This window comes from Diplotaxodon limnothrissa, linkage group LG22 (genome assembly GCF_057381915.1).
Source record: "Diplotaxodon limnothrissa isolate DT_005_m linkage group LG22, D_limnothrissa_male_GT1.1, whole genome shotgun sequence".
Classification (NCBI taxonomy): Eukaryota; Metazoa; Chordata; class Actinopteri; order Cichliformes; family Cichlidae; genus Diplotaxodon; species Diplotaxodon limnothrissa.
Genome location: NC_140616.1, coordinates 22,159,483 through 22,187,379, shown reverse-complemented (window position 1 = coordinate 22,187,379; position 27,897 = coordinate 22,159,483). Strand labels below are relative to the sequence as shown.

At 40.7% G+C, this 27,897-nt stretch overlaps 1 protein-coding gene across 1 annotated transcript; it reads left to right on the top strand.

Annotated features, from left to right (window-relative positions):
• The first annotated feature begins 61 nt into the window (after window positions 1–61).
• Window positions 62–23,462, top strand: hibadha (3-hydroxyisobutyrate dehydrogenase a). The gene is made up of 8 exons (XM_085346114.1): window positions 62–158; window positions 1,826–1,986; window positions 2,121–2,230; window positions 2,407–2,528; window positions 14,248–14,381; window positions 16,761–16,837; window positions 21,600–21,756; window positions 22,133–23,462. The coding sequence occupies exons 1-8, from the start codon at window positions 89–91 to the stop codon at window positions 22,289–22,291; spliced, it is 990 nt and encodes a 329-aa protein (XP_085202240.1). The 5' UTR covers window positions 62–88; the 3' UTR covers window positions 22,292–23,462.
• Window positions 23,463–27,897: the final 4,435 nt, after the last annotated feature.

Below are 27,897 nucleotides of genomic sequence, written 5' to 3'. Positions count from 1 at the left end.
TGGTGGAAAATGCTGTCGATCATAACCCTTCGGCGTAGCTTTCCTGGCTCTGACAGCTGTCACCGTACGAGGTCAAGGGGAAAGAAGTATGGCTTCGCTGTTCAGAGGGTCTCGATATATATGGTTAAGGTGGAGTAAGCATGTCAACGTTGCCTTCGGTAATGTATTCGCTTATGTTGACGGGTTTTTTTCCCGCATCGTTTCATTCATTTACGAATGTGTGGTCACAGGTAAATTCAGGCGGAATAGTCCTGTTGTACTTGTTAGCTAGCTCGTTAGCCCTCTGAAGAAAGTATGAATACTTAGGTGTTTGCAGTGTGGACGATGTCACCAAGTTGAACATCACTATGCGCAACAAAGACGAGCACACTGAAATAGCAATGGCACGAAAAGCTCATTTTGGACCTCAGTAGGAATATGCGATATGTTGGTTTTAGGTAGTTCATATGAATATTTAATTGCCACTCACAAATCTGCGCTACATAAAAACCACTAGCTTCCATTGCATCACTGTTGCAAACACATACTCTGTTCATCGCTCCTACAGTGCAAACAAGACACGCTAGGTTGTTTCTTATGAATTATCTACAGTGACTATTGATTTAAATGATTTCAGTGTAGTTTAGAAGATAACCCATCAACCTCTTTAAATGGGCTGTAACCCTATTAAATTTCTATAAATCAATTATTCAGATAGATTGATGTACTGTCATGACCCAATTAATTTAATAATTGGTGCACAATTAATAAAATAAATAAAACACAACAACAACAAATCATTCAATAATTTTGTGCAAAAGATTTCTTCACTCCACTTTCTATTATCTGGTTTATGTTTCTGAAGTAAATCCCGTTTTAAAAATGTTTCAGAAGCAAACATGTGCTGTACTGTGTTACACCAGCTGAGTGTGCTACCTTAGAAAGCCATGTATAGCAAGCAATACCTGAGAAAGTAACATCCTGTTATAAGTATTAATCTTTTATTAAAAGTTGCCGTTTGCAGTTCAGTGTAATGCACTGTGCTATTATACTAATAAAGCGATGCAATATTGGAATAAAATTCAGTGTGTAAAAAAAAATAAAAATAAGGTGCTGTCATCTTATACTGCAGAATAAGATGACACTTTTTTCTGTTGTGTAGTACCTTTTGGTTCTATAAAATATATGGTGATTTTGACATGAGGGATTTTAATTGGGGATTTTGGTGCAGTGGTAAATGCATGTTTTTTTCAATATGGACCATAAAGCTGCTTCTTCTTCTTCTTCTTCTTCTTTTGTAGAGCTCTGATTTGTCAGAATGGATATGCCTCTGCATTAGATGTCAGTGTGTCATTAGCACAAAGCTTATTCATTGTTACGTATCCAGTACTTGAAGTTTTGAAGTTTGGTCATTTTAGTCCAGCACTGGAGAATACCCTGTCGTCATTTAAGTATTACAGAGAGATGGGAGAAGTTGGTCTCCTGAGTATGGTGAAGACTTTGCTGAATTTAAGCTTTAGGCCTTTCGTTTGTGCTTTTTCTTCCCTTCCTAATCCTGTTGTTGCAGTCTGGTTGGTCCACTGCCAGAGTTTCCATTGTGTTTTAACCTGTCTGGATCTTGGCTAAGCTAGAAGTGGTTAATAGCCTGACTGGACTGACTGAGATCAGAGATATTTTTAACCACTTTTAATTAGTTAATTTATTTCTGGATAATGTTAGAATTTTACACCAGGTATTAGTCATAGGGAAATGTCTACAGCACTACCTGCAGTAGAAAGCAGTATTGTCTTCATTCAGATTTCGTGATTTTGCTCCTGATTTCAACTAAATCTTGTTTTTACAACAGTATCAACACGATCAATGGCCTCAAAGACACCAGTGGGATTTATTGGTCTGGGAAACATGGGCAGTCCCATGGCTAAAAACCTGTTAAAAAATGGGTATCCTGTCATTGCTACCGATGTCTTTCCTCAGTCTTGCAAGGAGCTGCAGGACACTGGTGCCCAGGTAATAAACTCTCAGTAACACATTGCATTTACACATGTAAACACTTATTTGTGCAATAATTTACAGCTTCTCTGTGCGACAGTTGACAGGCTGTCACAAAATCAAGTGGGGTATTTTGTGGTGATGGTTTTCAGGTAGTGGACTCCCCAGCAGACGTTGCAGAGAAAGCAGACCGCATCATCACCATGCTCCCCTCTAGTCCCAATGTCATAGAAGTATACACAGGCCCAAATGGCATCCTCAAGTAAGACATGTTATTGTTGGTGTCTCTGTGATTTCTGTGACATTTATGTATCTTCTCTTTGTATTTTTAAAATCTATAAATGGTAAGTGGAGATTTCATCGTGTTTAAAAAATAGATAGGACTTAGTTTGATTACCATAATCCATGTGTTCATTTATTCTCTTTTACCCGGTGCAGGAAGGTAAAGAAGGGGACCTTGTTAATTGACTCCTCCACGATTGATCCTGCTGTATCTAGAGAAATGGCAGTTGCTGCAGAGAAGAAGGGTGCTGTGTTCATGGATGCCCCAGTGTCAGGAGGTATTGTGTCAAACAAATTATTAGTAAGCAAGCACACCTCAATTGGTGTCTTCGATTCTGTAAAGTCTTTCCCTTGATTTATGTGTTTTTGATTTGCTCATTCTTGACTTGAAATACATAAAGAAAAAAGAGAGACGTTAGTTGGCATTGTGAAAAGTAGAATTAGACAGCTGGTTTATTTATTCAACTGTGCCAACCACGGTATTAGGCCTGTGACCCTTCAACCTCAGTTCTGAACTGTCTCACACTCTTTTGTATATCTAAACTATTGGACCTTTTGGGTTAATGCTCAGACACGGATTGTAATTACTGAGCGGGCCAGCCAGTAGGTGCCCTCTTAAGGCTTTTATTGCAGCTTTTGACCAGGGGTCTTAAAGGCAAGGTTAAGGTTTTAAGTCCTCATTATGTTGGCGCTGTCTACTTGTGACAGCTTCTTGACAGAGCACAGGATCGCCAGTCGTCCTTAATGGGCTGAGCTGCAGTGGAGAATCCCATGTCAGAGCTTTTCATGTTGATGGAGCCGTAATGGCGGGTATCCCATGTTAGTGCCTTTCATGTCAGATAAAGAGTCGTAAAGAAGAGAGAAACTGCCCTCACATGGAGGACAGGAGAAGAGGGGGAGAGGAAGATAAGACATGAAGGAGATACATCGCAGTAAAACTGTCCATCTTTCTCAGTCTTTCTGTCTTTGTCTCTTTCTCTCTTTCACATACACAACCACAAAGTTCTTCTGATTCAGGTATGCAGTTAAGGATTTCAACATGCTGACACCCCTGCATGTCAGAGTACGAACTCTGATCACGGTCTGTTTCCTTTTTATTGCACAATCTTTAATTCGTAACCCTGAAACTCCCGCGGTCTCCCATACAAACATAGACTTATCCCATTTTCGGCATGTTTACCAGCTGGCGTCTGCAGCACAGAGCGGCTGCAGTGAGTGAGATCAGAGTCTTAAGCTTGTTACTCTGCCTTAGCACATGTACTGTTTAAACACTATAGACAGTGTTTGTGTGCAGTCCCCTGGCAGCGTTCTTCCTCTCCTGTTCCTTACTAGGCCTCTTTAACTGGCTTGAGGTGACCAATGATTTACTTGCTACCTAGCAGGTCTCTGCAGCTAGACATTCTTTCCTTATATGCACCTGCCCATCCAGTGTCACATTAGACATTCATAAGTCATATCCAGAAATCCAGGTACTGACTTTAGAGCACAGTGCCAGCACATTCTAAGTAGAAAATTGATGAAAAATTAAGTGAAAATTTTTTGATAATAAATTATAATTTTGATCCATTGATTTATGCATTTGGTGAGCATAGTCCCCACCAAGGCAAATGCCTTATTCTGCTATTTTAAAAAAGCTATCCAGATCCACATAAAAATGAAAGTGTCCTTCCTTTACTCATACTTAACCTTTCCACAAAGTTTAATAAAACTCAGCCATGTAGTTTTTGAATAAGTGCATTCAATCTCTACAATCTAAGAATTGTTATTTTCCTGCTGTTGTAAATGAGATATATTTGGTCGGAGACATCTATCTCATCTCGGTGGTGTTGCCAAGCCAAACTTGTAAAGACAGGTTGTGAAAGAATGTCCCAGTGACAACTTGGTAACCAATTTCAGAGAGCTTAACAACCCCCCTCACCCCACCCTCCCAACCCCACACCCCTGCTTTGCACACCTCTGGGCAGTTACATGCTCTGTTCCAACCAGGAGATGGCACCCTACCCAAACAGGGCACTGTCATACTTTTTGAGTTAGGTGTGTGTGTGTGTGTGTGTGTGTGTGTGTGTGTGTGTGTGTGTGTGTGTGTGTGTGTGTGTGTGTGTGAGAGAGACAGGGGAAAAATGTGGACGGAAGCGCCTTAGTTCTGAGAATAATTATTTAATATTGGTTAAATTGATAGAGTATGCTTAGTAAAAGAAAGATAGTTTGAAATAAAAGTTAAGTGAAAATATGGCATCTGACTTAAAAATCATTCATGTCTTGTGTCAACCTGATAAATGGTATCATTATATTTAATTTAAAGTACTTCTCACAGTTTTCTGTCATTGAGTATCATTTATATCACGCTATCATTTGAACATGTTTGATCCCACTGACTCAAGGCAAAGTGTTATCCAGTCAGAACTGGTTCAGTTTCCCTCTGAGCACACTGAGCAGACTTGCCGTGATCTGCTGTACTGTTAAACTTTTGCAGACACAGCCTGCTCTTTTTGTGGTTTGAGCATTGTTTTTATTTTTAATGTAGAATTTCGTTTGATATAAAATAAATCCCTTTTCTGTGCTGTGTGAGGTGGTGTTTTTTACACAGAAATGTGTGTTTGTATGTTGTGTGCGTCACTAGAGGTTTGGCAGGCAGGCGTGGGATCTGAATTGCACAGTCATAACCCTTCTTAAAAAGAGCAGTCAAAAAAACTTTCACTTTCTTCTCATGGGCATCCTGCTGGCTTCCATTCTTGCACATTGACCAACATCTTGGCTTTAGCCCTGCACTAGCCAGCTGTGCAGTGCCACAGCCAGATGTGTTCTGGTACACGCACACACATACGTGGACACACACACACAGTGTGTGTTCAAATGTTCTTATCTGCACTCTGAACATCTTTTTTTATCCAGACACAATTATATTAACTTAGATTGTGGTTCTTTATGCATGCTGATGTTTGCTTGTGCACACACAACACACGTCTGTCACTGTCTGGAGTCATTAAAAGCATCCACATGCAAAGTTGTCCCACAACAAAACAAGCTCTGATGTCACAGGCCAAGGGTGTTGGCACAGCGATGGCAAAAATAGGAGGTCTGGCTGACAAGCGGTGGGTCGTTAGCAGTAATTACCCAGAATGCCTGTGTTTGTGTCTGTGTGCCCATGGTGGGCTGCCACATAGCTAACGGACGATGGCTTTAAAAAGGCCCTAAAAACCTTTCATTGTGTTTTTCCCATTGCTGGGAAAGTCAGCTGTCGGTGCAAATGAAAGCAAGAGGCAGCCTAGCTGCTGTGGGACTGTAGGAATTTGAGCTAATGTTGCTTGTTTGCGAGGTCTTATAATTCTCCGCTAACTACCTATTTAGGCTGAGTCTCAACACCACTCTAATCATATCCATACCACATCAACTCAACCTTAGCTTTGCAGTCTGTCATTTGCTGACAGTTTGAACGTCATCCTTCAGCTTGTAGGAGCTTGTTCAAGCCAAGGCTGGCGCTAGTTTGTCCATCAGTCAACACTTCCAGTCCACTAGATCTTCTTCCAAAAAAATCAACTTTGACTACGGTTTAAACTGATATGCACAAATAATAAAACAGAAAAAGCAGTATAATTAAGATTAGCATTTATTAGTTTACCTTTTCCTGAATACTTTTTAATTGTAAACCAGGAAAGCCTTTTCTCTGGTAATAGTAGTTGGAAAAAGCTTTTCTTGTGCATTTCTTAAGTGAACATAGACCAGAGGCATTACAAATTAAATCTGAACAGTGACTTCCCTTGCTGGTCAGCAGTTAAGTGAGAAGCAGGCAAACTCCAGTGTCTGATGAAGACTGTGTGATAGAGTTCATAGCTCAGGGCAAAAGCTGGCCAATAAACCCTTGTTGTAATTGTAACTGTCAAAATGTAACACTAATTCCTTTGATTACATTTTACCTATTCAAAACTTGATTTTTGGAAGTTTTCAGCTGTGATACTTGAAATAGTCTTCAATGTGTCATTGTACTTACAAATCTTAGTTTCTTTAGCCACATTTATCATAAAATATGGACCAAGTTGTTTTTTGCCTCTAGAGATTTGCAGGAAACCACTCACTCCTTCACTCTAGCTCTCAAATGTTACTCACAGTCTGCTGAAGGTGAAATTCTTTGAGATTGTCAGAGGTGGAAAAAGTACAGGCTCTGAAATGTACTCAAAATAAGAAAGTAAAAAGGAGCTCATTTTTCTAACCATTTTTGTACAAAGGAAATTGAACTTTGTGCTATATTAATATAATAATAAAATAATATTAGTAGATGAGAATACAAATCTTATTCAAGTCCAAATTCCAAAACATACTCAGCTTAAATTAGTTATGTAGAACATAAGCACTGAAAGATCATTTTAAAATCTAACTATTTTCTGTAGCCTACTTTGTAGTGGGGGACTTTGCCTCCACAGCTAAACAGTAAAATGAGTACAGTCAGGGGTTACAGTGGGATCCAGCAGGTGGGTGAACACTAAGATCTGTGTAGTGTCTCAGCATAGGGAAAAAAATCACAGCTCCCAATAACTTCCATTGTGAGCTTTAGTAGATTTTCTTACTGTGCAGGCTGTGATCAGCTGACCTGCTGCTCTTTGTAGATTTACGCAACTGAATTCAACAATATGTCAGCAATTTCACAGCTGTCTTGGCTGTTGTCCATCCCTTACACTGGCGCTATGCTGTTTATACTGCCTTTATACTAGAAGGTATACAATTGGTACAAAGTCTAAATTCAGTGAATAAATGTAAGCATCATCAGCTTAAATGCAAATTCATCTCTGCTACACTTGATGCAACCTAAACCTGACCATGAGCACCACAGCCACTGTGCACTAGTCCAACACAGTGCTTTACTGCGAATTCACCACACTACATATCATATACAAATTCAATATGTGAGTAAAATTATGACATTACATGCAAGCTTTAAATTTTTAGTTTATCAAGTGTCACTGAGCAGTCCTTAGCTTTAAATCCTGTCCTGCCCTGTATAAAAGGCCCCAAAGTTCATATAATAGTTTTACTCTCTATATGTTGTATGTGATGCTTGTGATTGTTTACTTTGAAGTAGCGGAGTTTGTAGCGAACAATTAGGTACGTGGATTAATAAAATAGCAAACGTAGTATAACCGGAAGTATGGCGTCCCGCTTGCCCTTCACAATAAGAGCATTATAGCGGAATATAATGGGGGACGCTTTTATTTTGTATAACTACCGGAAGTAGTTCACATGTACTGACGGTTGCTTAACCTCGCACTAATGCTATTTAGTTGCATAGTGTGAGCAGTTTGAAGTGTATTATATTTTTCTGATCTTTATATTTGATTATGTTAACTATGTTGTATTATGTTTATATTTGAGTATTTGACTTTTCCATTCTCTTTATTTATTGTTATTTCCCTTGTTTATTTCCTTTGTAGGAAACCACACACACACACACCCAGACACACACTTATGTACACCCGCTGTGTTACAGCCCCAGAAATTAAGCGGTGACAATAAAGTGCCTCAAACGGAACCTCAAGCTCTCTCCTTCTTTCGTGCTCTGGGCAATTTGGCCTTAAGTGGTGTTCTGGCCGACACACCGGGGTGACCGTAGTGCTCAAAGACTGAATCAGTGCCACAGCCGTGCCTATCTTTGATATCTCCACTACATGCCCTGTCCTGTCTGTCTTCCTACATTTTTCTCCATCTCTGAGTGAAGTTAGCTTTCTCCCTGGAAAATACAACAGCTGTACCTACAACTGCTCACAAACAGTTTGTGTGTTTGCTAATGTTTTTTGAGCTGATAGAAATGTTGCATTTGAAATTGCCTGACACTTACGACATTACCACACCTTACGAACTCCTGCACTCCTTCCAGTCCAGTTAAACCCTATAGATGATTCTGCTGAACCTTAAGTAATGAGTTTGGGTTTTTTTGAAAATGTAAGGAGTAGAAAGTACATATATAAAATGTAAGGAGTAAACATAAGTTATCCAAAAAATAAATACTGGAGTACAAATACCTGAATACTCTACTTACATAAAGTAACAGAGTATTTGTGCTTTGGTTCTTCTAACATAGAAGCTAACATAGATTTGTAATCACTCTGCACCATTTCACTGTTGTGTTGCCTTACTACAGCACAGCTTTCAAAGCTTACACTATATATCTGTATTTTCTGTCTTTGTTGAATAGTTTTTAAAGCGTTTTACACTATATATTTATGCATGTATATTTAGTGCTGTATTTTTACAGATATTTCACTCTGGTATTTTGGAAAAACTGGCAAAAATCTAGAAATGCGACATAGTGTGATAGGTAGAACAGTAATAGGGTAGCACTTGTGTGTCTCATTAAAACCCAGTCTAAATGTTTTCGTGAAACCTAATCCAGTCTGGGAATAGAATTATTTAAGAAGATGAGCCTGAAGGTTGGTGGGGACTCTAAGACTGAGTTAAGGAATCAGGTTGGACAGGCAGGGGGTGGTGCTGTCGCAGTCTGTCACGGCTAACCAGTACTAGAGAGTGGCCATCGTCCAAAGACTAGATTAGCATAACAAGCGACTTGCTGACAGGCCCTGGTGACATGGAGGGGGAGTGAGGGAGTGTGTAGGGTGGTAAAGTGACCAGGCAGGGTGATGATGACGATGATGGAGCGGTGGTGATGTGGGGGTTCTAGCCTATGCTCCAGATGGAGGTGGACCCATAGCAGCTGGGAGACTGGTTCTCACAACTCTGCCCCTGTGTCATCTGCTGTGGACGTGAGCGTGCAGACAAATAGTCAGCTGGTCTATACGTCATACAAAAAGTCTCTGTCCATCAAACGTAGCCCAAACGTCACACTGCATGACACTCATCTACACGTGAATTAACATTTTGTCTGTAGAAAAGCGCGTGTGTGTGTGTGTGTGTGTGTGTGTGTGTGTGTGTGTGTGTGTGTGTGTGTGTGTGTGTGTGCCTGCCTGCCTGCCTGCCTGCCTGCCTGCCTGCCTGCTAACAGCCTAATTGAGGATCATTATTAACTCGGTCTATCCTAGATGAGTCTCATTGGGCCGGGCAAAGGATTGATTGTGGCTCTCTCTTGCTTGCTCTATTCTGTCACTTACAATTGACCAGGTACTCCCCTCTGGAAAAGATCAGTTACTGATGATGATGATGATGATGATAATAATGGTGATGATCATGATGAGGCCTGACCTGATGGTAAGTGGACAGGCACTGCAAACTAAATTCTCAAGACTGTCGTAACTTTACATGCAACAATTTTGTTCTCTCAAATTTTTCCCCCCCAAACCCAAACTTTTTGCAGTCGCCTGCTCACACGAGGTTCTCACAGAGTATATGTGTGCAGGAGTCAGTTCTCATGGGGCTGCGCTCGTTAAGTGGAGCTGATAAAGTGTCTGTTTTTAACACAACAGAGTGGCATTAGTAAAATTGGCAGCAAAAACCTGTTGAAACTGCTGATTTTTTTTTTTCCTGCCGATGTGGGCTAACGCACACCCTCGTCCCATTTCACTTATTTACTCGATATCCTTTCCACTTTTTACGGGGGCCCATTCAGGGTTTTAATTTGTTTGCGAAAAAGATCTGCTCTCGCGTGTAATTATGATGGTGGATCACGTGAGGCTGCATTGTTGGCCTGTAAACATCCTACCCCACTGATTTTAATTCTAAGCAGTCAACTCTTATTCATTTAAGCCTGTTACTCTATTAAGTGTGAAGGCACTTTTCATTCTGAATTATAGATGACTGTGGTTGCGCCAGAGTAACTTTGCATGTGCATATAGTTAAAGACAAACAGTCTAGTCTATTGCCAGTGCCAGAGTTTGTTTACACCAAGTACATTCAAACCCAGAGGTGTGATATGAAGTTTTGCGTATCCTTAAAGCTTTCGTGGCATTCTTGCAGTAAGAGCAGTTACATTATCATTTGAGGAAATTGTGTGTTTTGTGGAGCTCTAATGATATTATAGGTGTTGCCTTTGCTCCAAGTGTTTTTCCGTTTAATCTCTCCGCGGGGGGAAAAAAAGCAGGCTTTTGGAACGTTGTCAAATGCGTCATTCATTACCAAACACTGGGAACATCCCTTCTTGTGTGTGCATGTGTGTCTGCCATTTTGTGTTGTTTGTGTAGCCTCATATTCACAAATGTAGTTTAATTTAAACCCACCACCAATAAAAAGTGGCTACTGGTTTACATGCGGCTCGTAACTCTGAGACGGAGCCTCAGAACCTCCAACTGACGTCTTACTGGCGGCCAACTCTGAGATCTGCACCTGCCTCTGATACTCGCATACGTGCACAGATACTGCGTGCACATGTTCACGCTCATTGTCACTTGCTTTGTACTTGCACGCACCACTTCAAAAAGAGCTCAGTTTTAAAAGGCTTATATGGCTGTCATGAATTGCTTTGGTTGATTCTTTCGTGTGAAATGAAAGAAGTGCTAATGAACTTAGCATTTACTACAAACAGCCCAAACCAGAGCTCTGTCTCTGATCTTCCTTTGCCCTCACACAAGTAGTTTCAGTCTCTTATGTTCATGGTTAAAGGCTGTCATCGAAGCCTGCTGTTGAGCATCTGTCCTAACGGCGCTTGATTGCTTGCTTATTAAGTAGTCTTTTGGTAATAGAGGATTTGAGATAAAGGGGCTTGCATGGGCCTCACAGACACTCACATAAGCACATTAAATGTCTTGCCCTTCCATCCTTTCTACAATGCGTTAAGAGACTTTTTTTCTCCTTTCATTCAACCTTTTATGTCAGAGTCAAAGTTAATAGTCCAGCAAACTTCAGCTCGGTCTGACAATATTTACTTTGGTTGATATTGGGGAGAGGAGGTAAGCATCCACCACTCTGTCAACCCAAACATGTCCCCTGGATGTTGGTAAGCGAACGTGACCGAGGAAGATGGTGGTTCTGCTTCAAGGGAGTTATTTCTCAGGAAAGTATTACGTACCAGTTTGGGAATAAAGATGAACATGCCCCTGTACAATTTTTTTGGGAGTGCTTGAAAGAGTTGACATTGTGTATTGTTTGTAGCACTCTGGCATAATTGTGTATACCTCCATTTATTATTCAATATATAGTTGCTTTGTCATTCCTTGTGGATATCTTCTTAGCATCCTCATCCCTCCATTACTGTCTCTAGCCTGAATCTTCTATCATAGGTGCCCCCCAACCCCCCAACCCCACACATATACACACACCTTCTCTCGTTCCCCATAGGGGGCGTTGTGTAGTTGTGCAGTGCTAATGATCCAGGACTGTCACTCCCGCTGGGATGGATGAGCCAGCATACCCGGCGCTCAGGAAGCCTCATTAGGATTCTTCTTTAATCCGTCTCTGACAGGACCGGCCCGAGAATGGGACGTCCCCTCACACATACACCACACACAATAAATACCCTATGAAAGTACATTCAGCGCATAGACACAATATTAAAATCACACTTTATACCGACATACATACAGACACAAATGCACTTCAGCCCATGCACAAAGAATGGACCCACTGATACCCACACAGTGTATACACACAGTAACACACACGCATACACACACTGTTATGCTAATGATGTGTTATTCTGCTACAAACAAGGATCTTCGATCATCCTGGTGTCACTCCTTATAGAAATCCACTACACATCATAAGAGCTTATTATGGGTGATTAGTTAATTTGAGGGAGGGATGCTGGGAGGTTAAAAGAGAGAGATCATTTTCCTTCTTTGCTGTCATCTCTGCACCGCTCTCTCCTCGTACTTCTTTCTTTATCCCTCTCTCTTGCTCTCTTTTGGCTCACTCGCTTTCTTTCTCTCCTTAGTGAGATATATCGATCAGCACGTTGACTGTGTTATCAATAATCTCCTCTTTAGTCGTCCGCAAACAGTGATCTCCACTAATGAACCAGCACAGTCGTCACACTGCTCTTTCTCATTGTGTGTGTGTGTGTATCTGTATTTGTGAGGCTCAGCCTGCAGCATAGAAACTGCAAAATGGGATGGTAAAAATATCAGAAGAAAAAAAAAAAAAGTGCTGGTAATTGTACTTATTATTATGATTATTATTATTATTATTATTATTAGTCATGTATTTATTTATTTATTTATTTCCATTACTTTAATGAAAATGTGAAGAGAATTCTGTGACTTCACTGCACACCACACTGTTCACTATGTGCTCGATACTGGAGTAAAATCCAGTTTCCATTTTTTTAGACTAAAAAAAACTGTTCTGCCATTAAATGGAAACTTTGTTACATCAAACAAAACTTGAATCAATTATGCTAAAAAGAATTTAAGCAAATAAATAAGAAGACATCAAATAGCAAGAAGGGAAGAGAATCCATCATGTCTGTGGACCATATGTGTGTATGATTGGTGTGTGTGGCGGCCGTATGTTGAGCGCATGTTAGCCGTGGTCCGTATGCAGCTGCTGCAGCATGGGCTTTGGGCTTCATTATGTGGCCCTAATGACCTTCTGACAGCTCATCACTGAAATACACATGCACAGACACACACATACAGTGTAGTGGCATGATCATATATGTGACAACAGCACAGCCAATTAAAGAAGGTGGGGGGGGAATATTTGAGCAATGGAAATTTACTATAAACCCTGTCTTTCCTCTCCTTTCCTTGCCTCTGCAGTGACATCTAACAATTAGATTTCAGCTGCTTTGTCCCCAGTAATTCCCTTTTAATTATTAACACCGACATTATTAGGCTTTCACTGTTAAGGCTTTCATTAAGGGTGGATGGCCCCCGTAAAAGACAGTCAAACTACATATCCTCATTCTACACTTTCCTCTTGTTTGTTTTTTTTTCTTACAGGAAAAATAAATAATAACGTATTTTTTAGTGCTGCTCTATTCTCATTGTGTTTTTGTTGGTAGTGTTTTTTTGGGTTTGAGTTGTTGTTTTTTTAAAATCTACCCTGGTAGAGCTTTCATCATTCTGGGCTATGCAAAGTCATTGTTACTGCAGACATATACAAAAGATGTCCTTTAGCACTGGCCCAGTGTAGAGGTGATAATGAAGTGGGTCTCACTCCTGTGAATTTGAAATATTTAATCAAAACATTTGCTGAACCTAACCAAGTTATTTTAATGTGTACATTTAACAACACAGCTAATGAAATTGAATGTAAAGTTCAGAGGGTTCCTCCAGGTTCATAATCTGGTGATTTCGGCTGTCCCAAAAGCATATTTGTGTGTTTATTTAGACAAATATTAATAATAATCAGCTTTAACTGACACTGGCTAATCACTGAAGCATACAGGGAAAGGAGCCATTGCATAAGAGACTCAGACCGGCTGGATTCAGCCTACTCTGAAAAGAGGTTATTTCAGCATTAAGGACCCTGTGGAGAGGGTGGGCTGTGAGTCAGTGGGGTGAGGTTGCCTCCTACAACATGGCACGCTCCTTAAGCCATCAGGCACGGGGAGGGACGCCTAATTGAACATGATAAAGTGTAAAGTTAATTACCCCTCTCGCCTGTCAATGATACCCCCATGAGATAGGGGGCTGGCCTCAGGCACAGCTGCTCGTGTGTCCGTGTGTGTGTGTGTATATGAAAGAGAAGGGGTGACAAGACAAAAGCCAAGGGATCCCATGAGAGTTGTGCAGTGGATGATGGCAACAATCGGCTTTTAAAGATACCTCTGTCCCTCTGGTACAGCACTACTTAACACGTCTGTCCCACTAAGAGTTTGGCATACACATGCACACAGAGAACAGAGCACAGCTGACCTTTTAGACACAGTTGGTAGTGTTAAACCAGTCATATGGCTGATATATTATGTCTCGTGTGGAAAATTCACATATTTTAGTTCAACACGTATCAACACCTGAACTTTGTGTTCCAGTTTTCATTAACTATTTCATGTGTTTTGCAGGTCTGCACATATGCGTTGAACTTTTAAAGACTAGACATCAATATGTGAAATGTGTGTGTCTTATTAGTGATGTGCTCACATCAGTTAATGTTAATATCAGCATGTGGTGTGTTTAGGTGTTGGAGCTGCCAGCATGGCCAAACTCACCTTCATGGTAGGCGGAGTGGTCGAGGAATACAACGCAGCAAAGGAGTTGCTCACCTGCATGGGAGCAAATGTTATTTACTGCGGACAGGTCGGCACTGGACAGGTAATAAGGAATGTCTAAACATAATGACTGCATAAATACAAACAGCATTTCACACAGGGACATAGATTTGATGCCTCAACCAATACTTCTAAGACACTATGGCCAAAATTATAGGACACCAAGGCAAAAAATTATCAATGGAAAAGTGTGGACATTTGAAAGTCTGGTCTTTTTCCGTATATATGTTTACAATAGCTTTCAAAATTTGAGCAGATAACTATATAGTGAGGTTTGTAAGTTTCTACTCATGTTGTGCTTTTTGCCAGAATATGTAGTTATCAGTACATATAATATTTGCCGGAGTATATTGGAGACTGTTTAGAACCTCCAATTAAAACTCTTTAAATAATAGCTCTTCCAAAAAGTTTTGCAACCCACTGGCTTTGGTTCATTTTTCAGAAGTCAAACACAACTTAAATCAACTTCTAATTTCATGTTTCATAAATCCCAAACAAACCTTACCTGAAAAACTTAACGAGATTCAGATTTCCAATTGTGTTTCACATTTCAGGACCATGGACAGCACACAGTGTTTACTCCAGATTTCTGATGTTGCTTTAAAGGAAAACAAAACAAACAAACAAACAAACAAAAACACCAGCAACAAAACTTCTATCAACTTTATAAACAGAATAAATGTAGGCTAGAATGCACACATAAGAAATCATGATAACTCCTATAATTATAGAAGTATCAGTTGTTTCTGCTGCATGTAGCATCATCTTGCTTACAGTATTGTTACAAATAATCTTTGTAATAATATTGTAACATGCTGGACTATGCAATTTTGAAATACCGTGCTGTAATTCTTTCTTACATATTGATGGGTGGAAAATGCCCTTAAACAATTGTACCTAATTTGACCAGAACCTTTCTCAACACAAATTTCCACTGTTTAGTCAATCTGACCCCATAAATGCTGCAGCATTAATAAAATAGTTTTATAAGAACATGACTTCTTCCATATTATTACAATTCCTCCAGTAATTTATTTTCATAATGATTTATCCAAAGGATCTAATGTATGTATATTCCCTATGTCATCTTAGATGAGTGGACCAGTCCTGATGAAACTCTGCATAAACATTTCCTAAGATGTTGTGTCTATATGGCATATACAAATATTTTATACAAATCCCACAATTATATATATTTGTTCATTTGACAGCTCAATTGAGCACCAAATGGCCACCTTACAACTGTGTTGTTCATGTTTAGTGTCTACATACTAAAGTTTGTTTACTTGCGCATTCTACATTCGTTATACTACATATTTTCACAATCAGTGCAATTTTTTTAAATCTTCCTGGTGATGCTAAGCAGCCTCTGATTATGAATATAGTTATCGAAATAAGCCACTATACAAACAATTAGTCAAGAAAAAGTCCTGCAAAGCAATGTGGGCTTAAGAAGATGACTGGGTGAGCATCATCAGGTCATGAGACACTTTATGAAGTGACAGTAATTGTTTATTGACCTAATACCAAAGCAAAGCCCCATGCATATCAATGGGATTTGCATGTTTTACCGAAATGAAGTCTGTGGCTTGGGAAACCCACCAAAATAAAGTCTACTCAAACTTCAAATTAACACTGAATCAGTCTATTATGGAAATACATTTTTTGTTTACATGTTAAAAGGTAATTTGCTATATTGGCTAAATTGGGCTAGAAGTCCAGATTGTTGGGCCTCATTTATAATTGGATAATTCACTTAAAAACTGTTTTGTAGATAGAGGTGGGCTACTTCAGAATTTCTTCATTAGCTACATGTATGGAGATTATTCCAAGTGTGGCGCATCCATTTGGAAGCTGTTGTTGGATCTAGGAGCTGTCATTGCAAGTGAAACAGACCGTCTTTAAACTGAAAATCCTACAGAAAGATGGCAAGAACAATAGAAGTGAGAAACTCAACAGCTTGATGCATTCTGAGGGGAAAAAACAACATGCTAGTAACCTTGGCAGCATAGGAAGCTCTGGACATCCGCTGAGGACAATAGTGCTGGTTTGTGGCAGGATCCTTTCCATGGTTGAGAGGGAAAAAAATCCTTCAGGACCAAATCATTATTATTATTATCCTAGTTATCAACCATAACAAAAGAAATGCCAGATTGGATTTGACCAAAAAAACATCTAAAATGATATAATACGTTGCATTTTCTTGAAAAGAAGTCTTAAAATAATTGAAATGATCCCATTACTTCAAAGATGACCATTAAAAATGTAGCATTTAAGCATTAGTGGCCATTGAAGTGTTTCACTCGTCTATTCCAGAGTCAGATTATCTGAGATTTACTGTTGTGTGTTATATTTTGTTTTGCAGACTTCATCATTTACATAATAATTCCTTTATAAAAATCTTTCTTTCACACCCTTATAGGCAGCTAAAATCTGCAACAATATGCTGCTGGCGATTGGGATGATTGGGACCGCGGAGACCATGAACCTTGGTATCAGGTACTGTAAGCAAATGCTCTGCTAAAAGATAAAATAATAAGGAAGTGTATGATCAGTGGATTCATTTACATGGGAATGATTAGTGTAGAGATAGCTGTCTGTGGGTAGCACTAACACAGCTGTACATAGGTGTACAGGGATTTAGTACATCCAGATCCAGATTTCCTTATTGTTGTTGATGAATTTGCAAAAACGAAAGAACAAGTACAGTGAAATTACAAGGACATATTTTGAGGTTACTACCTTTTAGCCACACATTAACTCTGCTATTATTGCTGTTAGATATAGTTGTCACAGTAAGGTCAATTACTACGCCAGCGATGTAGCTGTAACTGTAATTTACTACTACAATACAGGTTTAGAAACGTGTGTGTGTGTGTGTGTGTGTGTGTGTAGTTTATGGGAGTGTGAAGGGGTCAGCCCTGCCCCAAGTCAGAGCCGCCTCTGCTAAAGAGAGATGGATGAGGGGGTGGAGCCACATTGTCTGATTTACATTTGCTGATTGAGCTCTCACCAGAATCCTGCCACACCTCTGCTACTGAACACCACCTAGAAAACCCATCATTCATGATTCCTCCTCGTGACACAAAGCTTCTTTGGCCAGGAAGCTGAGGATGATGGGAGGTGAAGTCCGGTGGATTGCACTGCAATCTTATAGCACTAGAAATCATGTGAGGACTTAAAATGCACCATAGCACCCATACTTTGTTTTGGTCTGTAGAATTTTTAAGTGCGGCTTGCATACAGGAAGCTTATACATCAGTTTTTATAGATTTTATACTCTTCAGATTTTATATTCTGTTCTATTTATGTATTTTCCTTGTCAATAATGGACTGTTTCTTCTGTTTACTCTCTGGCTATAATGCGATTTTACGGCCTTTACAGTGTAAAATGGTATTTGCATCGAGTTTTCTGCACGGGTGTTCATGAGCGTCCATGAATTCCTCTTTGCACAGTGCAGCTGTGTTAGTGCGACTGATTTATCTGTGCTGAGACAGAGGAGGAAAATTGGCATGAGCAGTCGAACATAAATCCCCTCACTATGCCTCTGAAATATGGAGGCATTAAGGGAGCAACGCAGATTTACACATTGCCACACTGTCTCTGAAGCACACACAAATTTACATCCAGATATACTGAAGGCAGCAGTTTTCTACCACTACAACTTCTCACAATTCACATCATTATAATGTATTCCTATAACAAAAATAGGAATACTAACTACCGCATCTCTTCACTTTGACTGTGAATTATCTTCATATCTTTTCAAGACTGACCCATATTCAGTCTTGATTCCATTTTGTGTGTGTGTGTCTGTGTGTGTGTCTGTGTGTGTTTCAGTTTCCCCCTCTTCTTGCTAGCCAATCTCTGGGGCTTTATTAGAGGGCTTGACAAAGACTGTCATCGTTTAGAGGGAGCCCACACCCGTAAATCTCCCATGCTGCATTGCGGCCCAGCCTCTTATGCAGAAAGAACGCTCTCTTTGGTGCATGTGTGCAGACACACACACCGACACAATTCAAGACAAAGGAGGCTAAGCACTCACAGGCAATTTGCAGGAAAACGGCAATAACATTTTATCATGTTGGACTTGGGCCTGATAGAGCTGCCCTTTCTTTTGTGTGTGTGTGTGTGTGTGTGTGTGTGTGTGTGTTTCCTTACCTGTGCATGCAGGCAGACACACACACACACACACACACACACACACACACACACACACACACACAGAGAGTTCTGTTCATGGAGCTAATTTGTTGATCTCAGATGGAAGCTTGGGCCGTCTCCAGCAGAGCGTGACGTTCTCTTAGTGCAAGGAATGGCCACGCATGACAATTATCAGCACACGCACACACTCACACACTCAAACACACTCTCCCATGCAGACCGTTTCTTTCTATGTATTTTCAATTCCTTGCTTTTGGCTTTTGCTTCCCATCCATATTTGCTTTACATTCTTTATTTTATTATTTTAATCTATTTCTTTCTTTTTTTGGGGGGGGGCCTGCTGTAATATTTGAAAGCAGCCAAGCAGTCAGTAAAAGAAGGATGAAAAGCTGCAGAGAGTATCATAGAGCAGTGGAGAGGAGCAGCAGTGATTTTAATGATACATATGAAGATAAGAGTAGAGACGACTGGCCCATGTGACGCTCATATGACACTTTTACAGTTCACCTTGCAAACCTGTGTGTCTGCGCCCATTCATGCGTACAAATACGCAGTTGCCGATGCCCAAGTAGGAGCATACATATTTGCTCCTTTGTTCTTTTTATGGGGAGGACAACAGGCAAATCAGAGTTTATAACAAGACCCTTTTAGCAGAGAGACAGAAATAGGTTCACCACAACATACATGAGCACAAACACATCGTTCCCTTCCTCTCTCTATAGTTGAGATGAATCGTGAGCATATGTTCAGATGAAGATTAAACTCGCGTGATAAACGCGCTTGTTGCCTCTATAAATGGAATAGTAAGTGCCTGTGTGTGTGTGTGTGTGTGTGTGTGTGTGTGTGTGTGTGTGTGTGTGTGTGTGTGTGTGTGTATGTGCTCGTTAGCTCTTTAATGATATATTAAATGGGGAAGAGGCTGGGCTTCCTCTCTTGTGGCGTCTGATGAGATCGAGAAGCTAATCATAATGAAAGAGACGGTTAATATCAGTGCTGCAAATGAACTCCACCTGCTAGAGCTCCCAGGACATAAACACCCTCCCCTCTCGTTTGAATCTTCAGCACCATCTCTCTTACTGTTTTTTTTTTTTCTTAATTTTATTTTATTTTTATCTGCACCAGCATTACACAGCAACACCGTTCATGTCTGATTATCCATGTCAATCTTGTTAAAGCGTGACATGTCCTCTTCTCCACGCAAATTACCGCAGGCGAGGAACAACACCACTGCGTCAGCTAATAACCGCAGCTGAGTATGAGTGTGTGCGAACAGTTTGTCGTGTGTGTCTCTGTGATGGGAGCAAGAGGGGAACTTCATTGATTTATCGTTAACAGAGGACAACAGCTCCCCGTCAGCGTCTATGGCCGCTATAACAAACGATCTGCGCGCTCGGACGCGCTTTATTGTAGCTCAGCCAGTAACCTTTTCAGCTGCTGACCCAGAACACAGGGAGGGGCTGCTTGCTTGTGTGTGTGTGTGTGTGTGTGTGTGTGTGTGTGTGTGTGTGTGTGTGTGTGTGTGTGGGGGGGGGGAGGCTTGTGCGATGTCAAACATATGTCCCCATGAGTCCTTAGACAGGAAGGTGTCAGCATGGAAGAGGGAGGAAGGGTAGAGGGGAAGCAGGATGGCAAGGGATGCTTACAGACATAAACTAAGAAAGCTATCATGAGCTAGACTACCATTAAAAAAGAAGAAGAAGAAAAAACCCAGCGCGTGCAGAACCACTCATGCCACACTTCCAAAACTGTTTGTTAAAAAATTAGGGAGTCTGAGCGGACACATAAGAGATGAAGGGGAGAGGAAAGGGGGAGGGCGAGACATGGAGAGAGTGTAAATGCAATTCCTTTTCTTAATTAGTTAGTAGACAGCTCATAAAACTGCAGCAGTAATGGCAGAATGAGAGCCAGGTGGAGAGAGGGAAGGAGGGAGGGTGCTGGCCTTAAAGACCTATGATAGTTTAATAGTCATATTGAGAGCAGAATAGAGTTACAGGCCTGTAAGTAACAGTAAACTGAGGCAGCCAGGACTTGATGTGGTCAGCTTTATACTGGCCTTAAAACCATTAATATGGCATGTTGAACGGTCGACACAGACGCCGTCGTTACACCCTCCCTGCTCGGTTTCACTCATTGCTTCTGTCTGTCTACCCTCAGTCTCTTTCTTTGTCTCATGTGCCTTTGGTTACTTCTTATCATAGTCCGGAGGTTTGTCCTCTTGCATATGAAAGTAGGTTGCTGCAAAATAGGGCAGCAGAGCTAAGAATGTGCCTCTGTGTGTGACAGCGAGGTTTATGGCTCCCCTGTGCTGCTTAACCACTTCTCCTCCTCCACTTTCTTGAAAGAGGGATGAAGGATAGATGTAGTGGTAAACATCAATACTGCATTAGCCGGCATTACAAAGCCTTCAGCCATTAACACTGAGGAATGGTCACAGTGAGGCATAAGGTTCATTGGGGGTCACTACAATCACCAGGCACCCCCACACCCACCTTTTGCCACATTTCTTATGTCCCACTGGTCCTCTTCAACCCAACTCTGTCCCATTTCCTCCCTATATTTTGCATAACTCCTCTTTCCTTGTTTGTGCCTACCATTTTTTTAAGTTTTCCTCTCCATGTCATTCTAAGATGCTAAAAGTTTGAAAGTAAAGTAATTTTCTGACTTTTTTTTGTCTGAAACATGTTGTAATAGTAGTATGATATTTTAGGTTTCTTTAAAACCACCATATTTGGTGTTATTTGGGCTATTAAATCAAATCAAATCACTTTTATTGTCACATCACATGTGCAGGTACATTGGTACAGCACATGCGAGTGAAATTCTTGTGTGCGAGCTTCACAAGCAACAGAGTTGTGCAAAATACAATAACATAAACAGGCAAAATATATACGAATGGCTAAATCTGAAACTAATAAATATATGTACAATATATAATAGTATATGCAAAAAATTTTTTAATTATTATTAACAGCTAGAATTGTTAAAACTGTAATTTAGTTGCAATGTAATTTAGTGTTGTACACCTTCAGACAAATAAAACTATTTCACATGTGTCAAAGACAGAACTTATTTAACTCTATTTTCTTCTTTTTGCAGACTGGGTTTGGATCCCAAGCTGTTGGCAAAAATCCTAAATATGTCCTCAGGTCGTTGCTGGTCCAGCGACACGTACAACCCTGTCCCTGGAGTAATGGAGGGAGTTCCCTCTGCCAACAACTACCAGGGCGGCTTTGGAACCACACTAATGGCAAAGGTACTAAGCTTGTGTTCTGGTTGTATTATTTGTGATTCTTAATGTCTGATGTGTTTAATAATCAGTTCATCTCATCAATACATAAACTGATAATGAAAGTGTTCTGAAATCCAAGAATCTGTATAGAGAATTCTTGGGTTTTTGGGTACAGTGGGGACGAAGAATCCCCCTTTTAACAGGAAGAGAATTGTCAAGAATATTTTTTTTAAATCCAGTATGTGCTCATCATCTAATGAGGCAGACATTTCTTCATATCCTACACACTAAAATAAAGATGTTTCTGAAAACCGGTTTTCTTGAGCTGTTCATAGGATCTGTTTGCACCTGTCACTTTTTCTGACTGCTTGTCCCTCTCTTCTCATGTCTGTGCTTAAAGGATCTTGGTTTGGCGCAAAACACTGCCACCAACACCAAGACACCTGTCCCTCTGGGTTCCCTCGCTCACCAGATCTACCGAGTCATGTGCTCTCGCGGCTACGCTAATAAGGATTTCTCATCCGTGTTCCAGTTTCTGCGTGAGGAGGACGGACAATGAATGCAAGGGGAGCACACTGACTCTGCTGTTACAATACACAAACACACATAAACACACACCAGAGCTGCACACACCCCTGTGCCCCTTATCCCAGTACGCTCAGGAGATGCTAAGGCCTTGCAGTCGAGCACAGACCTGCTACCCAGTTTTCATACCATTTCGACCCATGTCCCCTCATTACATTAGCTAAATCATATTTTCACTTTATCCTCCTCTGTCTATATGAAGGAAATCATAAAACTGACTCCGATTAGGCTTACATGTAACAGTGAAAAGTATATGTGGTTTTCAGGGTAATAAGTAATAACTGAATTAATGTAAAAGCATGATTATGTTCTTTTTGGTTTTGTTTTGTGGGGATTTGTGCTGTTTGACTGTTACCCTATTACCCAAGTTACCTCAGCCTGTTTATATTAAACTATAAAGGTAAAAAAAAAATGGTATAGATTCACATAATAATTGAAATTTAATTGAAGAGCATGAAGAGGTTACTTCATACTTACAATACCCACATACCAGCACTACGTTTAAGGTTACAAAAATAAGCCACTCTTTTTTTGTTCAAAGTTTACTGAGTTTGTTACTTTTTTGTTTTTTTGACATTTTATTTCTCCTTTCATTATTCAGTACTGCATTTAATTCATTTTTTTTTACCTCATGAGTTCACTAAAGTTGCAGTAAATCTTCTGTGGTACACCATTCAAGTATTTCCTCACTTTATCGACCAGTTTTGCTCTACTATTCTGTGAGATAAATATCTGGTTATTTTTGCACCATGTGCATCGCAGTGCGATGTGCTGGGCTGTTTTGATACAGTCACAGAATCTCTTTAATGTTACTGCTTTTCTCTATCTGCTTATTGAGCCAATGAAGTATTATTTTTTTGACCAGTGCTGTTAAAACGTTTTCTAATCACTGCAAAATGTTCTGTCAAGCACCTTCTTCAGTCCATATTTCTCCTCTCTCTCCCTCTATGCGTGTATGACAATCTGTGTAAAGTCAGAGAGGAATGATTCATCCTGCTCTGTGCATAATTCATATTGTTGTGTAGCACTGAAGAGGAATCTGAATGGACTGCCATTTTTTTGTAGTAAAATTCATTATAAGTCTACAGTTTGTCTTTGCACTGTGAAACAGATCCAGTCACACTGTAGCCTAAAATAAAAGCTGTTCCATGTATTCAGTGTTTGTATTTTCTTGTAACATCATTTTTATTTTTATTTTTGTTTTATTAAACTAGATCAAAGCTCAAATGGCTAGCTTCATTTTGAGATGACTGACATGCACAAACTATGAAAATAGGCATTCCTGTTATTATTTTATTGAATATAGCATTTTTACACTAAGAAAGAAGCTCAGATGTAATATTACCTGATAACCAGAGATACTCTTAAAATTCTTGACTGTCCCACTAACTCTAGTCCATTTACCATGTTAGTTCTTATATTGGGGTTTTCTGCTCTACTAAAGCACTCAAAGCTGAAGACCAGCTTGAAACTCAATATCTGCTCCAGTCTGGAGCAGCCAGGGCTAACTCTTGACTCTAATTCTCAGGCCCCATCTTATTTTAATGACCTTGTAGTACCATATCACCCAATTAGAGCACTTCGCTCTCGCACTGCAGGCTTACTTGTTGTTCCTAGAGTATTTAAAAGTAGAATGGGAAGCAGAGCCTTCAGTTTTCAGGCCCCTCTTCTATGGAACCAGCTTCCAGTTTGAATTCAGGAGACAGACACTATCTCTACTTTTAAGATTAGGCCTAAAATTTTCCTTTTTGCTAAAGTATAGTTAGGGCTGGACCAGGTGACCCTGAATCCTCCCTTAGTTATGCTGCAATAGATGTAGGCTGCCGGGGGATTCCCATGATGCAATGAGTTTTTCCTTTCCAGTCACCTTTCTAACTCACTATGTGTTCATAGACCTCTCTGCATTGAATTGTACCTGTTATTAATCTCTGTCTCTCTTTTCCTTCTCTTACCCCAACCAGTCGTGGCAGATGGCCCTGAGCCTGGTTCTGCCGGAGGTTTCTTCCTGTTAAAAGGGAGATTTTCCTTCCCATTGTCGCCAAAGTGCTTGCTCATAGGGGGTCATATGATTGTTGGGTTTTTCTCTCTATGTATTATTGTAGGGTCTACCTTGCCTTGAGGCAAGTGATTTGGCGCTGTACTGTAGCAGGAACTACCACAGTGGCAGTTTTGAGTACTTTAGAAAGTGTCTACATGTCCGTCAGCACACTATATCACAGGTATGCAGGTATGATGTTGACATGAAAATGAGAGAGTTTGAAGATGGGTGTGGTGTGAGTTGGCTCAACTTGTTGGCTCAGGTCTTCTTATTTATGCTAGTATTCCTTATGACATCATACACAGCCTGTCAGTGTTTCAAGGAAAGGGTTAACTCGGACTTGTTTTTTCTCTCAACCTGTAAATGGGGTCTCTTCTTGGAGGTCATATGTTGTATACATCCTAAAGCCTTCTAGCGCACACTTGCATTCATTTTAAAAAAAAAAAAAAAGGAACAAAGATTATGTAACAGAAAAAAAACCGTATCATCAACCTTCTGGTTTCATGTCTTAGATCCTGTTTCACTAGTTTTATACCTCTTAATGTTGGAAAATCAGCATATGATCCTGTCATCCTTCTCCTCAGTGGGTTGTTGTTGCATTATTCCTTCAAAATCTCTTCAACAGGCACTCGTATAACGCTTATAGCCAGCCGGGGAGAAATAGCAGCACTAATCTCAGAATGATGCCCTTATTTCCATCATTACAATGAAATGGGAGGAAAAAAACAAGTGTGGTTTTGTTTTATTTCTCCCTCTCTTTTTTTTAGGGTTGATGTTTCTTCGACGTTTTATGGAGCTGCTGTTGTCTAAGTGGCAGCCGCAGCTCTAGCAGACTGTGGCGAGCCATTGGTGGCAGGAGTTGTGTTGTGGGCTTGTGACTCACTCTGTTATTGTTCCTTGGGAAGTTATGCACTTGCTTCGGCTGCGTGCTTTGAAGATTAACTTCATCTGATTGTAATAGAGTTGAGGTGCTCAGAGCTTTAGGTTAAGAATCCCTTGTTATCTCTTCTATTTTTCAGGGTCTTTTCTCCATCAGGATTTTGCACCTTGGCCTCTGCAGACAATAGGATCTGGTCTTCCTGAGGTCTCCCTTAAGCAGAGCTACGCCTCTGGCTTGGCCTGCTGAATTAGGCAGCTTAGCTGATTCATATTTGGGTGTTTTAATTCGCCTGTGTTTTATAGCAGGCTGCTGAGCCGGCGGTTTCCTCATTAAAGGACACATGAAAGCAGGCAGTAAAGGAGCCGTGGTGAGACCGGCCTGTGCTGACGTCTGAAGGGGACGCGAACGACTGAGGGACCGACCAAGTCTCGAGCCAGCCGGTCTGAGCCGGAGGACCTCACCCTCTCGGCTGGGCAGCCAGTGGTGGGACACTAGACACACCACACAGACTGTCTCAACACCAGCATACAACACTAAAGTGTCAGCAAGAGTTCAGCGTTTGATGCATAGGTTTTGACTGTACAAATATGTCAGTCTTACAACACCAAAGTGATTTATTTTGGAGGGGTTATTCTACAAGGAAACCTAAATCAACCTGAGCTAAACTAATTTAGAAATTAAAGTTGTGCATATTATACACAGATAATTAATTTTTGCCTCGCTCTATCACTCTAGTATCTGCTTCTGGTTAATTTCCCACCTGGTTAATCCCCCCCCCTCTGCCATTTGGAGATTAAAACAGCCTCGGCACTGAGAGTTGCGGCTGTGATAAATACCTGAGGCAACAGCGTTCATTATTTCCCCATTATAACGGCGGGTGGATCCTCTCTGCTCTTTAAGGAAGTAAGAGTGGTGGGGTCATGGGGCAGGGAAGGAGGGGCGAGGCTAAGCACCCCGTGATTCATATCAAACGCACGTTAAGTGGCATGCGGCTAAATTAGTGGCTGAAATCTAGCAGGTATTACAGCTCGCCCAGTGGTGTGTAACAAGCCAGCCACTGTCTCGCTGCGTAGTAATGTGGTCTTGATATCTTTTACATGAACCCACCAATAATATTCAGGCCATTTAGCCCTGGTTCATATCCACACCCACAGCGTCTGCACATCAACTCGACACCCACACGTCTTCTTCCTGTTTTGTAGACATCATTCCCCCATTTTGAGTCACTGACTCCGTTTAGGTTCATTAGTGAAGATAATTCCATTTCAGACAGCGGGTCAGCACATTACATGTCTTGTCGACAGCAAGGCGCATAACAACAACTAATTATAACTGTGAAGTCCTCATTAGAATATTTATGGGGGTGTAATGGCTTGGAGTGAAACATGGACCCACTACCTGGTTAAAAGGTTGGATCGCAGCAACGTGAGTAAATACCTAAAGGCAAGCAGGCCATTTAAAATATGGCCCTGCTTACCTTGTGAACTTGTTCTCTACTGTTCCCTCCCACTACTTCTGCCATTGCAGTTCATATCTTCTAATTAATCTAATCAGTTTCCCCAAATTTTTTAACAACACCCCTGGCTTTCTTTAGCATGATAGATTCATACTCATATAGATTCATAAAGCCAAACATACCTGGCTTTCTTTTTCTACCTTTTCCTCCTCTTACACTGTATACTTCCTTTCTCACATTACCTCCCACACACCCTCTGTCACCTGTGAATAACGACAACATACACGCGCTATTCATCACATCCTACTGCACATGCTCAGTAGCTCTTCATTATATTAATTACTCTCATTGGAAGAGTGATCATCAACCCCGTCAGAATCCATCACGCCGGTTCCCACAGAGGCCCGGGCCCGGTAAATAATCACTAGTGTCGGTAAAAGGGCTCTGGCCCTGCCAGTCCCGTCGGACCCACCACGGTGGGCCCCCAAAACCCAGGGGGGGTGCAGCTCCCACCGAGCTCCATTCATCTCTGCCACCAACTAGGGGAGAAAGTACCAACAACACCTGATCCAGAAGTGCTGCTTCAGACTCGTTATTGGATAAGAGTTGCTGAGAGTGGTGTAAAGGCACTCTTATCCAGACTTAGCAATCAGAGAGGGAAAATAAGGGTAATAAGGGTCTGAAAGACTAAGAAAATATGGAATCCCACCAAATTTATTAACTTTAAAAAATGAACCATGGACCGTTAAACAGACAGCACATTCACACCAGACATGCACAGTGTAGTTCATCAAGCTGTGCAATAAAAACTTTCTGATTTCCATTTTCAGTTTCATCAATACTAAGTATTCCACAGTCAGCTGTTAGTGCAAGGTTCATAAAGACACGGATGAGTGAGTTTGGTGTGGAAGAACTTGACTGGCCTGCACAAAGTCCTGGCCTCAACCTTTGGAATAAAACTGTGAGCCACTAAATATTCCTCAGGCAACTGTTAGTCGTATTATAACAAAGTGGAAGGAATTGGGAATAACAACAACTCAGCAATGAAGTAGTAATCCACATAAAATCCCTGAGCAGATGCTGAGGTGCATAGCTCTCAGAGGTTTTCAACTTTTTGCAGAGTCAATCACTACAGACCTCCAGACTTCATGTGGCCTTCAGATTAGCTCAAGAGCAGTGCACAGAGAACTTCATGGAATGGGTTTC